Below are 13,607 nucleotides of genomic sequence, written 5' to 3'. Positions count from 1 at the left end.
TGACCACTAATTATGTATTATGATGAGATTTAGTGGTAACTAAGGAAGGACAAGATGGTGGAGGAGATGAAGAAGGAACGGGTGTTTCATGCTTCCTCGACTTTACACTGGTAAAAAATTTAATTAGTTACATATAATTTAATAATGATTAATATAAATCTTTAAATTATGATATGCCTTCTTACCGCCAGGAGGAATCTACATACTGATGTTATTCTATATATACCTACAAAAATAAAGATTATAAATAATAAATATTATATCCAAAGTTTAGGGGATAATAAACAATAAGAAATTCAAACATATATATATATATATATATATATATATATTACAAAACATATTAGAAAGTTTAGCACCCTTACGTTCCAGTCAAGTAATATGTTTAACTAAATGAATTAAATTGAAGTGTATTTGATAAAGATAACCTATACATTTAGTATCACTTTTGCTTATTTTCTCTAATTTTATGGTCATTAATTGTCAAAATATGAAAATTCTATATTGAATTTATGATTAATTGTAACTTGAGCATAATCGGAACATAACACAAGTATAAATAAAAAAATTATCTTTAAAACTATTCAAATTTCCCGAAAACTATCATAACATAATTATGATATGTTTAGCATTATTTTATCTATTTTTTTATGATTTTAGGATTACCAATTGTCGAAATAAAAGATTTCTATATTGAATTTCTGATGGAATATAACTCAAGTATAAATAGAAAAATTATCTCTAAACCTATTTAAACTTTTTCAAAACTACCATAATATAATCCTAACATGTTTATTATCATTTTTTGCTATAATTTATCATAAAGTCATTCCTACCTGACATTTAGTAGGGTACTTGAACCCAAATCCAACCGTACATATAGGTATCTGAATCCAACTTGGATACACCTCCCTATTCAAATCTATCCCAAAATCAATCAAAAGATTATATATATACATATATATATATATATATATATATATATATATATATATATGGATAATCTTTAGAAAATTGGCTTTGGTCATTCATACAATACTCAGTTTTTTATTTGGGCTTATAGCACACATTAAAGTTTAATTTACGTGTCAAGTTTTAAGCATGTATTACATCCTTTTCTAATCAGTTAAGTAACTAGTAAAATTCCTACTATGTTTTATCACTAACCATGGCTTAATATTATCTTGAGACAAAAATTCTTAGTCTTTCTTTTAAGTGAATGAGGTTTAAAATTAATAACTTGAGTTTGGTATATTATCATTAGATCAAATATTAGTAAGTGTTGGATTAAGTGGGTATAAAAACATTTCTCTGGCTTATGTGAAGATCACCATTAATGCTGCTTTCGATTGTTTATTCTGATTTTTTTTTTCTAAGACATTCTGATTATTGGTTTAACAAAATGACCTTATGATTCTTTCCATGCAAATTGATAACCACAGTGAGATCCATAATACAAGTATTCTCTTTTTTTTTTTAAGAAGAATTTATTAGTATCTCATTTTTAGCCTTTAAGACATCCCAAGTTGTAACCTAATTACATTTGAAAAAAATAATATCTTACATCAAAGGATATATATATATATATATATATATATATATATATATATATATATATATATATATATATATATATATATATATATATATATATATATATATAAGTAAGACAAAGACATCATTTGAACTAAACTTTTAAATCAATTCCTTATCTGAAAATAACTTTCGATTCAATATCCAACGTCAAGGTTTTGGCAAGAGTTAAAATAGTACGTGACCAAAGAAGACAAAGCGGACACCACCCTGACGATCATGCTTCACAATAGACACATTGGTTTGCTTGTCTTTATTGTGTTTGACATCTACTTTCGAATCTTCATGTTTTCTTTTCTGTCAGAGTGCTTGGTTGATAACTTGAGACAAAAAAATAAAACAAAAAGTTAGAAAAGAGCTAAATTTCACGTTCATGCCAATTTAGATTTTTTTTGGAATCATTCCATGACACAATCACATGAAATGAGCATCAAACGTTAAATTTTCTTAAGAGAGAAAAGTTTTTGCTCAAGCATGAGAAGATGATGATGATGATAATGATGCATGATTGCTAAGTAGCTCCTATATCATCGTCCTCGTCTTTATCTTGTCCATGCATATCAATCAAAATGTACTCCATCATCATCATCATCATGATAAGGCTGTTGATAACAATAGTCAACATAACACTAGTCTTAGTCTTCTCTCTCTCTCTCTCTCTCTCTCTCTCTTTCTCTCTCTCTGTCTGTGTATATATATACCTCTCAAAGTATGGACACAATTGTCGGATAATAATTTGCAGTATCACAAGAGGCCTGTTTGAATCTACTTTCCAAGAGGGTGAAATGCATATGGATTGATTTCAGATCTTTGATTCATATCAGACAAAAAGGTGATCAATAATATCACATTCATAGAGTGATAATTGTGCCCACATCTGTATTGATTAGTCCACCAGTTTAAAACGTGTCTTTTCTAATTTTTCTTTCATCTCCATTTTTCTAAATATATAAATGGGTTTCTATTTTTTACTACACTCTAATTAAATGTATTTTTGAGATTATTGTTCCACGCATGGGTTTATTAGGATCACAAGATCGATCCCTTTAATAATTATTATATACTTGAAATCACAAGATCAATTACCCTTCTTGAATATTTTATTTTCGTATTTAAATAATTTCATATAATAATAATAATAACAATAATAATAATAATAAAGAAAACAGCACATTGATGCTGGAAAGATGCATGAGTGATGAACCACATGAAATATTGGTGGAGGCCATTTAATGACGGCAAGCTGCCACCCAGCGACCACCTATGCCACGACAATCCTCACGCTTGATCGGAAGCCCCAACGGTGGATCTCGCCCCCACTCCCCGGCCCACTAATTTATTACTAGAATCCCACTTCCCCGCCAACCTTCGCCTCTGCCTTCAATTCCTCCGTCGAGTACCCCATCCCCACATCTCGCTCGTCTGATTCAGATCAGACGGCCGACGAATATCTCTCTCTGCATCTGCTCTTTTTACGAGGAGGGAGAGTGCAGGAGATGTCCTCCTCCAACTTTTCCTTTCTATTTTGTTTTGGTGTTCCTGTCTTCCGCTGTTGGATGCTTTGTTCGAGTCGGGGACGCCTGTGAAGAAGCGGCGGAAGGAAGAAGACAAAGAGATTTGTGGGAGACACTGTTGGCCCTGCCTTTTCTGTCAGCTTTTGAACTCTCGTTTTCTTAGCTCAAACGTAGAAAGTGAGAGGAGATTTCTTGCATATTTCTGCAAATTTTAATGATATTTTATAGATCAGTGAACAACAATCACAAATCTGCTTTTAAAATTGATGAATAATAATGAATATAAACTCAACTTAGAAACATAGGTTTCATGAATTATGGATCATTGCTAATATGTATCAGCTGACTCTTTCAGTCTCTAAGAACTTGAACGTCAAATTCAACGTATAAGCTCGCGTCTAATAAATGATGAATTAGAGTTAATAAATACCATTTCTTTTTTTTGCTTTATATATGAATATATATATATATATATAATATTGTATGCAACTTTAACATAAAAATTAGGTTTAATAAATTACATAATACATTTAATTTATATTTTTTTAAAATATATTTTTATTATATTAAATGGTATACATGTCTCGCTCACATATAGGTAACAATACACTAATATAAATATAAAATTTAATATACAATAAATGATAAATCAAATTTAGTATATATCATCTAACTTTTTAAATTCTTAATAATATGATACTTTTTATTTTATATATTAATATTATAATTTATTTTTGTATCAAGTAAAAAAAATTAGATATAAGTACATAAATATTATATTTTAAATTTGTATATATGAATATTCTAATTATACTTTAATTTTAGCACAGAAATATGCATTTTTTTATTTTGATATCTCTGATTCAAATCGATAACTTAATATTTTGGTGGAAAATTTCTCCTTTTTGTTTTACAATGAGGAAAATTTCCATCTTGAAGGTGATACGGTGTGGACTTTAGCTTTAGCTTTTACGAGAAAGACGGACGGGACAGTCAACCAACCCTGTTCTTCCTTTTTTTTTTTTGGCCAACCGACCCTGTTCTTTCTCTCTGTACTGAGCTCTCCCTTTCCCGATCTTTCTAAAAAGATCACCTTTTTGTTTGATTTCTGCAGCCTCGAAGCGGCCGCGTATAAAGATCTTCCCGCCTGCCTTCGCCTCGCCCACTGTACTCCATCTCCCACGGTCTCTGAGCTTCTAAAGGTTCGATCTTTGTGCTTAGCTACTAAAAAGAGTTCAGAGCCATGCAACAGAAGTAGAGAGAAGGGGGGAGGAAAGCTCGGGCTCTGTGGCTTCCCTTTCTCTTGCTTTTTATATGTTGGAGGGGGTACGCTGGGGTTATGGGGTTCGAGAGGTTAGGCGAGGAACAGGGAGCGGGACAGAGAACGAGGCGCTAGCGTTTCTTGCTTGGCTTACGTCTCTGTCTTTCTCCCTTGACTTTGGGACAGGGAGAGAGGGTGTTGAAGGCTTTTGTTCATCCCACAGCTGATGCTTTTGCCTCCTCTCGCCTCTGCTTCAGATCTCTCCCTTCTGCTCTTTGCTTTCTTAGTGTGTTTTCCCCATTTTTCTCTTCCGTTTCTTTCATTTTTCGTTAGATTTCGGCTCGATCCCCTCGAGGTGCTGCTGCATGTCCTTGCGGAATCGAGAAGAATCGTGTGGGAGGCGAGTGCACTCGGTAGATCTGCCACTGCCGTCACTGCTACTCGGAGGAAAAGAAGGCGTCTTCGAAGGAGAACGAAGCGACGTTGAGAAGAACAACCAAGGGATCTTTGATGAGTTTTGGGAGTTTGTACGACGGCGGCTCTGGCGGCGGCGCTCGTCTCGTAGGCGACATGCCGTTCGGCAACCCTGCCGGCGCCGTCTCCCACCCGCGCCTTCTTTCGTCCTCGCTCCACAAGTCCATGTTCAGCTCTCCTGGTCTCTCCCTCGCCCTGGTAACCCACCATTTCTTCTTTCCTTCTCCCACACGTTCTTGGAGCGGTTTTGGTATACTTGTTTGGGTTACTTTCCGCAGCAAACGAATTTGGACGCGCACGGAGTTCGGAACTTGGCCCCGGTGGTTGGCGGCGGTGGAGGGCAGCTGGATTCTGCTCGTCGGAGCAAGGAAGATGAGAACGGGAGCAGATCGGGGAGCGATAACTTGGAAGGCGGATCTGGAGACGATTTGGAGCAAGAAAACCCTCGGAAGAAGAAGAGATACCACCGCCACACCCCTCAGCAGATCCAGGAACTGGAAGCGTAAGGGATCCATCTGCGTCGAGCTCGTACCTTTTGATTCTACTCGCATCGCCCGAAGGAAAAGTACATTTTGACCCCCTGTTTCTAGTCTTTTCAAGGAGTGCCCTCACCCCGACGAGAAACAAAGGATGGAGCTCAGCAACCGGCTTTGCTTGGAGGTTCGCCAGGTCAAGTTTTGGTTCCAGAACAGACGAACGCAGATGAAGGTGTTTGTTCTTCCTGAGGCCATCCCTCCCCTAAAAGTTCGATCTTTATCTCTCACGTGCTTGCAAATCGTGGAAACCAGACCCAGATGGAACGGCACGAGAACATGATCCTAAGGCAAGAGAACGACAAGCTTCGAGCGGAGAACCTATCCATCAGAGAGGCCATGAGGAACCCCATGTGCTGCAACTGTGGTGGCCCGGCGGTACTCAGCGAGATCTCCCTCGAGGAGCAGCACCTGAGAATCGATAACGCTCGCCTCAAAGACGACCTCGACCGCGTCCGCGCCCTCGCCGGGAAATTTCTCGGAAAGCCCGTCTCCGCCTTGGCCGGCTCGCTCCCTCTCCCGTTGCCGAACTCGTCGCTGGAGCTCGCGGTCGGAACGAATGGTTTTGCCTCCGTCGGCACGGTGGCCGCCGCGACGTTGCCTCCGCTGACTGATCTCCCTTCTGGGGCATCAAGCCCTCTGGACACCGTCATTACTCCCTCGCGGGCCGTAGGCGGCGTGGACAAATCGCCGGACAGGTTCGTGTTCTTGGAGCTTGCACTCGTAGCCATGGACGAGTTGGTGAAGATGGCCCAGTTGGAGGAGCCCCTGTGGATTCCGAGCTTGGACGCCGGCAGAGAAACCCTGAACCACGTCGAATACGACCGGTGCTTCTCCCGGTGCATCGGCCCCAGGCCCACCGGCTTCGTTTCCGAGGCCACGAGGGAGACCGGGGTGGTCATCATCAACAGCTCTTCCCTTGTTGACACTCTCATGGATGCTGTAAGCGTTTATCTATTTGCGTTACAGGCACTGTATTGGAATCCATCAAGGTTCTTATGAATTCACGTCTGATTCATGAGCAGGCTCGATGGGCAGACATGTTCCCGTCTGTGATCGCAAGAGCGAGCCCTGCGGACGTGATCTCCAGCGGCCTGGGTGGGACTAACAATGGTGCACTCCAGCTTGTGAGTCCAAGCATCACTCATGAGCTATTGATTCATTCATCTATACCGAATCTGATGCCTGTTGCTTTCGGTGCCACCAGATGCATGCGGAGCTCCAAGTTCTGTCTCCCTTGGTTCCTGTTCGAGAAGTCTGTTTCCTTAGGTTCTGCAAGCAGTTGACTGAGGGCGCTTGGGCCATAGTTGACGTCTCCATAGACGGAATTAGAGGCACCCCATCTGCCTCACCAGCTAAGACGCAATGCCGCAGGCTTCCTTCCGGATGTGTGGTGCAAGATACGCCTACTGGCTATTCTAAGGTAATTGATCACTGTCCTTCCCCACTTCGTTCCGTTTCGTGCATTTCCATTGGAGTTGCACGTCTCCCCACGCTGACTTCTCGTGCGTCTTTCTTTAGAGGTTTAGATGCTTCTTCTTCCCCATCGAGAGCGTCACCCTAAGATTGCCTGCTGTCTTGTTTATGCAACCTATCTCGCCTCTCTCTCCGGGCTCTCAAAGCCCTAAGTTGGGGCTCCGCCGCCGGGTTCGCCCATGTCTTTCGATCACAGTATGTATTGTTTAGTCAGGACATGGAAGTCTCTTCTCTTCCTGTCCTCATCTCCTGCAAATAAACATTAAAATGTCGCGTCCCTCGTGAGCTGTGCGTCGCTTTCTTCGAACATGGATTACGTTGACTTAGTTTACATCTAGATTGGTTTAGTCGCAAGGAGTCTGCTGTTTCTAATCCCATTTCTATTCCAGGTCTTAGCTTTAATTAGTCATCTAAGCTAACACCTGTGCAATAGCTCGATGCCTATTCTTAAGAGGGTTCAGTAGTATATACTGCTTCTGTTCATGTGTTTTGGATCGATGCAGTCACTGGTCCTCATAGTCAAAGCTTTTGGCGTCCATCAGAGCCCAAGTCGTGTGCAGTATCAAGCTTGCATACGGATGAGTGAACTGTGTCTCCTAGTGACAACGTGCACTGTAGCGTCGTCCTAGCAGAGAGAGAGAGAGAGAGAAGGGAGATTCAATGAACTAACGACGACGTTGGTGCGCAGGTCACATGGGTGGAGCATGCCGAGTACGACGAGGCGGCAGTCCCGCCGCTGTACCGCCCGCTGCTGCTCTCCGGGTTGGCCCTCGGTGCCCGCCGCTGGGTGGCCTCGCTCCAACGCCAGTGCCAGTCTCTCGCCATCCTCGTGTCCTCCTCCCTCCCTCCTGATGACAACACCGGTAAGCTTCTTGGCGAAGAACGAACACGTATAAGTGCAATAGTTGTTTACAGCAGAAATGGTCGTATTGCCATGACAGCGATAACGCCGAGCGGACGGAGGAGCATGCTGAAGCTGGCGCAGCGGATGACCGACAACTTCTGCGCCGGCGTCTGCGCGTCGTCGGCCCGCGAGTGGAAAAAGCTTGGCGGCGGGATCAACATCGGGGAGGACGTGCGGGTGATGACGAGGCAGAGCGTGGCCGACCCCGGGGAACCGCCGGGGGTGGTGCTCAGCGCCGCCACCTCGGTGTGGCTCCCAGTTTCACCGCAGCGCCTGTTCGACTTCCTCCGCAACGAGCAGCTCCGCAGCCAGTGGGACATCCTCTCCAACGGCGGGCCCATGCAGGAGATGGCCCACATCGCTAAGGGCCAGAACACCGGCAACGCCGTCTCCCTCCTCCGAGCCAGCGTGAGTATCTTTTTACCTCACTTCCATAGCTCTTCCTTCTCCTCAGCGTACAAACGTACTAGTGACATTAGACTTGACATGAGAAGCATGACTGGCTCATAGCTGTCCTTTCTTCTTCACCCCTGACATCATAGTAACCTTCCCTCATGCTCAATCCATACTTTTATCATTATGTGGTTGCATTGCTGCTTCTTGAAGCAATGTGGCGCCTCAGCATTTGAGTTGTATCTGCAGGCCATGAACGCGAATCAGAGCAGCATGCTGATACTGCAGGAGACGTGCACGGACGCGTCGGGGTCGCTGGTGGTGTACGCGCCGGTGGACATCCCGGCCATTCACCTCGTCATGAGCGGCGGTGACTCCGCCTACGTCGCTCTCCTTCCCTCCGGCTTCGCTGTCCTCCCGGACGGCCTACCCAGCGGCAGCGTCGGTGGAGCGCGCAAGGCCGGTGGCTCTCTGCTGACCGTGGCGTTCCAGATCCTAGTGAACAGCCAGCCAACTGCGAAGCTGACGGTGGAGTCGGTGGAGACCGTCAACAACCTAATCTCCTGCACCGTCCAAAAGATAAAGGCGGCGCTCAACTGCGAGCCTTGACGAAGCAGCAGTGTAGGGGAGAGTGCCATGGCATGGGTTGAGTCAAGAACGAACCGCGCGAACAAAGATCCCTAGCACCGAGCGATGGTGGTGGTTCGGGCATTGACTCTGTCTCTAAATGCCGTCGCTCCACCGCCTGCTGCGTTATTCAATTGATGTTGTCGTGTGGCTTTTGTTTCGTGTGTGGAAGACTATGTTGTACGCTTGCTTCACGAGTATTGGGTTTCATCTAAGAACGAGATGGTTGAGTTGTAGCAAGTTCAATAAATGTTGGCGATGGTAAGGAAGTCATACTCTTCTTCCTCCTTGATTCATTTCCATGACTATGTGACATGCATCTCACACAGGCCATGCTACATATTTGATCTAAGAATTCTATGGTATACATGAAAAACATAATCGGTAGTCTACAATTCAGGATAAATAAACTGCTGTATTTAGATGTGTCTATCTACTTGATAAGGGTTTTAAATTAAATTCAAACTTTTTGATGTATTAAAATTAAAATTTAATTAGAGGATTTATTCTTATGAGTACATTTTGTGTCTCAAGATTTTTAATCAACTTAAATATCTCAATAGAGATCGAAAATAATCAGCTATGTAACATGATAAGCTGATTATTTTGCTGATCACTTGAATTCAAGATCGAAAATAATAATGTTCCAAAATCGAAAATAATAGAGATTGAAAATGATTAGATATTCTAAGTCATAAGGTTCCAAAATCGCCAGTTCTTGATTTAGAATTGGAATCGATAATTCTAATTCTGATGATTTTAATTCCGATTTGAATCATTAATTTTTTTTAAGAATATTAGTTAAAAATAACTTAAAATATAAAAACTTTATAATTTTATTTGTAAGCTTAAAAAATGGGTGTATAATGAGTCTAATAATAAAAAAATTATATAAAAATTAAAATCATAAAATTTTCAATCATTTTTTGTTTCGGATGTTTCGATTGTTCCTTCGGTTGATACGGTATATAAGTAGTCATTGTTCTGATCTCTTTTTTTTTTTTTCCTCCATCTTAGTCTAATCATTGATACATGTTTGAGCTTAAACATATATTGAAAACTTGCTCTATAGTTACTGTAATTACTAATATTTATCTTGTTATCATTGTCAAAATAAGAAAAGTTATTGTCTTTGGCATCCACCTTTGAAGAATTAAAAATTCTATACTTATTGTTACCAAACTAAATTTAAGCTCCAAGTTTGAGCCTAATAATCTCCTCAAATTTTTGTTTATCTTTGCAATAATAATTTTGCTCCCTTACTAATTATACTACTCTTGCTAACTTAATCCAAAAATGGAGAAGTTTTAAAAGTAGTTTGTTGTCTATTAAAATATACACTATAATAGTCTAAGTTAATGACCAATTTTTTTTATCACTCTAATTTTCTTCCCAATATTAACTTATAATCCTAAATTTTCATAATAAATATATAAATAATCACTCAAACCATCTATGAGGATAAATCAATGGAATAACGAGAAAATAATTTATCCATCCATTTTGTTTTCATTGTCATAATAGTTATATTTAAGTCATGATCATGTTGATATTCTTTTGAAGCACCAACAATATTAATACATATAATTAAAAATATATGAGTGGTAGGATACTAAACACTGAATAAGGTATGCAGACATTCCAATGTGGTGGATAAATTAAACTTACTTGTTTAATGCTATTTGTAACAAAAGTATATAATAATTTGTTTTACTCAAAACTTTTATTAAGCAATTAATATGTAAAGTTTCATCTATAGGAGCATTTTAATCTTTAAAATCTAGATTTCTTTTACATATAAATTTAAAATATGGCAAGAACAGCTAATATAGAAAAAGACACCACCAAAAGTTGGTTGACACACTTTTTGTAATTAAGGATCAAAATAGTATTTACTAATGCTCATCATTCTGATGTTATCAACATTATGTTGTTCATGAAAAACTTTAAAGACAATAAACATATAATAAAAAGAAGGGGAAAGAGAAGAGGAGGAGAAGGACGACGAGAAAAAGGAAGATGAGTAGGAGGGAAAATATATATATATTTTTATAATTATTTATAAAATGATAGTTAAAAATATTTTTAAAAATTTATAAAATTGTAAAATCATAAAATGGGAAATACAAATAGTAATATTTCAATAATAAAGTGGCTCACTCTATTAATGTTTTGGGGGCGTAGATGAATATTCTACTTACATTTTATTGGTACAATTTTAACCTAAAAGTCATATTCGATTGAATTGTTTGAAATGATTACATGGTAACTAAACTGCTCCAAGTTATTATTTGTTTGAGAAAATGGTGGATTTCTTCTAGTTATTAGATTTGGATGTTGACAGAGACAACATCACCTGCATATATATATCAACGTCGTAAACGTCATGTGGTGATGATGACATCTCTTCCACATCAGTGCATCTCAATCCAACGAAAGACAATGTTACATTAGACCATACACATCACCGAGCAACTAATCGATCTTGTAGTCACCCTCTGCATCTTTTCCTTGCCAAACGCACCTCCTATCGCCAGCCACAATCCTCACACCATTTCCTGTCAAGCCTTACTCAGAGGTCACGTCCTACTGGCACCAGACGTTATCTTGACAACCCCATTACTCTTACGTAGGGAGACTCTGATAGTTCGTTCTGATCATCGATTCGATTGGACTCGAAATTAAATCGATTTGATTATTCGTTGATTTTAAATTAAATATATCCTAAACAGTTTGATTATATATATATATAAAATATTTAAAAAGATTAATATTTTATTCATATACAAAAGTTATTTTTCTTTATATCCCGTGATAAAGATTGTTGATGGCGTTGATTTATTGGTCATTACTGCTCGGTAAAGTAGATGCTGCACACTATTAATATCGAGGGAATCTTTGGTGCATGGCCGAGATGACGTTGACTTGTCACGACGACCGATGGATACAGAATAGAATGAATGATAATTTGTGGAATTAATCTACATTTCAATGGAAACTTATATACTCATCGAAGGTGTTTTGTTTCCTCAAAAAAGAGTTATCAGAATCTTGATAAGTTCTTTATTAGCTATAATTGTCTGATTTAACAAGCATTGGACATACTTATTCAAACAAACTTACCACTAAGATAATAATGTTACATATAATTTTCTTGCTCATTTCTTCATGGTAAGAACGCTTCCATAGATGAAACTCGTGGCTGATCATCACAATCACGATTCATCTTCTTCTTGCAGCTGTTTCTCTTTGTGCGTTGAAGTAGACCGCAGCCACAGGCAGTCCGAGGCCGCTTTCCTCGGAGAAGCTTCGCGTGTTGAAGTGGTCTCTCGAAGCCGGCGGCACGCACACCGTTCGCCTCCCTTTCTGCTTGAAGAGGACGAACACGTACCTGTGGATGCCGATGGAAGGCTTCGGTGCCTCGTAGCTAACTATCTCTCTACCTGCATCGTCCACACTAACCGGCACTTCATCACTTGCATCAACCATGAAAAGATGAGCATCGGAAGAATGTGTTCGAGTCCTACTACTCACCAAACGATGCATTAGTCGTGCCGGGAATGTCAGTAACAATCCTGAAGAAACCAAACCCAGATTGTTTATGCACCGAATACCAACTTTACAGACCGTAATAGAAATGTTACGCTGCATGCTAACCAGTGGAGATGTTCTCGCGAGTGAGGGTCACTGGGGCTCGGAGCGTCTGGGTCTGTCAAAACCTACGAATGCTCTTATAAATTAACTCCATATATTTGACCGTTTCGCCTGATCAAAGTTGATAGAATCATACGTTACGTACAAGCGTATAAAAGCTCCTCATGTCATCACCACCGATCTCAACCCGGGGTCTTCCACACACCGCAGAAGGCATGAGCTCATGGCCATTGTAGACTTGCTTGTTATGACCGTAAGCAACCTCCAGCTTCATTTCAGGGACGAAGGAATCCAACACATCTCCTATCACTCTCCCCACTGCGAGTGGACCCAACGTTTTGGTCATCGTGTCAGCGAGATCGAAAGAACTCGAAGAAAGCTGCAAGCTTCTAAATGAGAAGGTGCAGACAAGTTTGTGGCTCCTGCTTCGGAGCCGGTAGGGTTTATAGAGGGAAGGAGTAGTGCAAGCTGGCCACGGAGATCAAAAAGAGATATTCTCGTGCCGTGAGGTGTCGAGAGGACAGATGATGGGAGGATTGAAATCATCATAAACTGGAGCACTGATTGAACAACTTCACAAAGTCTACGCACGGAGGAGTGGACCTTTCGCCTTTGTTAATGATATCTTTCGGGTAATGGATGCTGGGAAAGGTTTCGTCTGCGTTAGAGAAGGAATCAGAATGGGATTGACATCCACGGGCATACATTTGTCTGCTGGTCAGAGGTGGAAATCAGAAAAGATGTGTATGATTTCTGGTGCTTGATGGATATCTTTTTCGCTCGGGCCAGCTTAATGGAGACGGTAGGTAGACAGAATCCTTTGGAAGAGCGTCTCTGTCTTATCCTAGAATTGAAAGAATTTGTTCTTCCTTGGTATAGTTTTTAATATTAGATTAATATATAAAAGTCTTATAGATATTATTGTTAATTTATTTAACTTCAAAATTTTTTGACAAGTGATTCAAATCCAATGAAATTAATGAGCGAGTTAATCATATATTTTAGGTCATTTAGACTTAATCCTGTTATTTATTTCCATGTCTTGACTTCCCCTGAGATAGTTCAAAGATCTTTCTACGTGGTTAATTATTATTGATGACTGTTAGAAGTATAATATATCTACATAAATAATTTAAAGATCATTCTGCATTATTAATTAATTATTGATACTTTTTAGA

General features: G+C 39.9%; 2 protein-coding genes across 4 annotated transcripts; one reads left to right on the top strand and one right to left on the bottom strand.

The window, feature by feature from the left end:
- Positions 1-4,098: 4,098 nt before the first annotated feature.
- Positions 4,099-9,162, top strand: LOC135674311 (homeobox-leucine zipper protein ROC5-like). 2 transcript variants are annotated; one of them, XM_065184039.1, is made up of 10 exons: positions 4,099-4,309; positions 4,702-5,040; positions 5,121-5,344; positions 5,433-5,550; positions 5,631-6,317; positions 6,401-6,502; positions 6,583-6,798; positions 7,540-7,714; positions 7,793-8,163; positions 8,398-9,162. In XM_065184039.1, exons 2-10 carry the CDS (start codon positions 4,879-4,881, stop codon positions 8,755-8,757), a joined length of 2,415 nt encoding a protein of 804 aa, XP_065040111.1. In that variant the 5' UTR covers positions 4,099-4,309; positions 4,702-4,878; the 3' UTR covers positions 8,758-9,162. The 2 variants fall into 2 exon arrangements, with proteins under 2 accessions (XP_065040111.1, XP_065040110.1); XM_065184038.1 differs by lacking the exon at positions 4,099-4,309 and having other exon boundaries at positions 4,328-5,040.
- A 2,659-nt stretch (positions 9,163-11,821) lies between these two features.
- Positions 11,822-12,856, bottom strand: MCN3 (CEN-like protein 1). 2 transcript variants are annotated; one of them, XM_018826427.2, is made up of 4 exons: positions 12,566-12,856; positions 12,433-12,494; positions 12,310-12,350; positions 11,822-12,218 (listed from the first exon to the last, which is right to left on the bottom strand). In XM_018826427.2, the coding sequence occupies exons 1-4, from the start codon at positions 12,773-12,775 to the stop codon at positions 11,998-12,000; spliced, it is 534 nt and encodes a 177-aa protein (XP_018681972.2). In that variant the 5' UTR covers positions 12,776-12,856; the 3' UTR covers positions 11,822-11,997. The 2 variants fall into 2 exon arrangements, with proteins under 2 accessions (XP_018681972.2, XP_009401773.2); XM_009403498.2 differs by having other exon boundaries at positions 12,575-12,855.
- Between the last annotated feature and the right edge of the window lie 751 nt (positions 12,857-13,607).

Source organism: Musa acuminata, chromosome BXJ1-5 (genome assembly GCF_036884655.1).
Source record: "Musa acuminata AAA Group cultivar baxijiao chromosome BXJ1-5, Cavendish_Baxijiao_AAA, whole genome shotgun sequence".
In the NCBI taxonomy this organism is placed as follows: Eukaryota; Viridiplantae; Streptophyta; class Magnoliopsida; order Zingiberales; family Musaceae; genus Musa; species Musa acuminata.
This window is presented reverse-complemented; position numbering and strand designations above follow the sequence as displayed.

What these genes read in the sequence shown, in the direction of transcription:
- MCN3 (XM_018826427.2), bottom strand. Translation starts at nt 12,775, where the DNA reads ATGACCAAAACGTTGGGTCCACTCGCAGTGGGGAGAGTGATAGGAGAT. An exon ending in TTTATACGCTTGTACGTAAC is followed by an intron (nt 12,495 to 12,565) that starts GTATGATTCTAT and finishes GAGCATTCGTAG; the next exon opens with GTTTTGACAGACCCAGACGC. An exon ending in CACGACTAATGCATCGTTTG is followed by an intron (nt 12,219 to 12,309) that starts GTGAGTAGTAGG and finishes TGGACGATGCAG; the next exon opens with GTAGAGAGATAGTTAGCTAC.
- LOC135674311 (XM_065184039.1), top strand. Translation starts at nt 4,879, where the DNA reads ATGAGTTTTGGGAGTTTGTACGACGGCGGCTCTGGCGGCGGCGCTCGT. An exon ending in ACAATGGTGCACTCCAGCTT is followed by an intron (nt 6,503 to 6,582) that starts GTGAGTCCAAGC and finishes CGGTGCCACCAG; the next exon opens with ATGCATGCGGAGCTCCAAGT. An exon ending in TCTCCCTCCTCCGAGCCAGC is followed by an intron (nt 8,164 to 8,397) that starts GTGAGTATCTTT and finishes TTGTATCTGCAG; the next exon opens with GCCATGAACGCGAATCAGAG.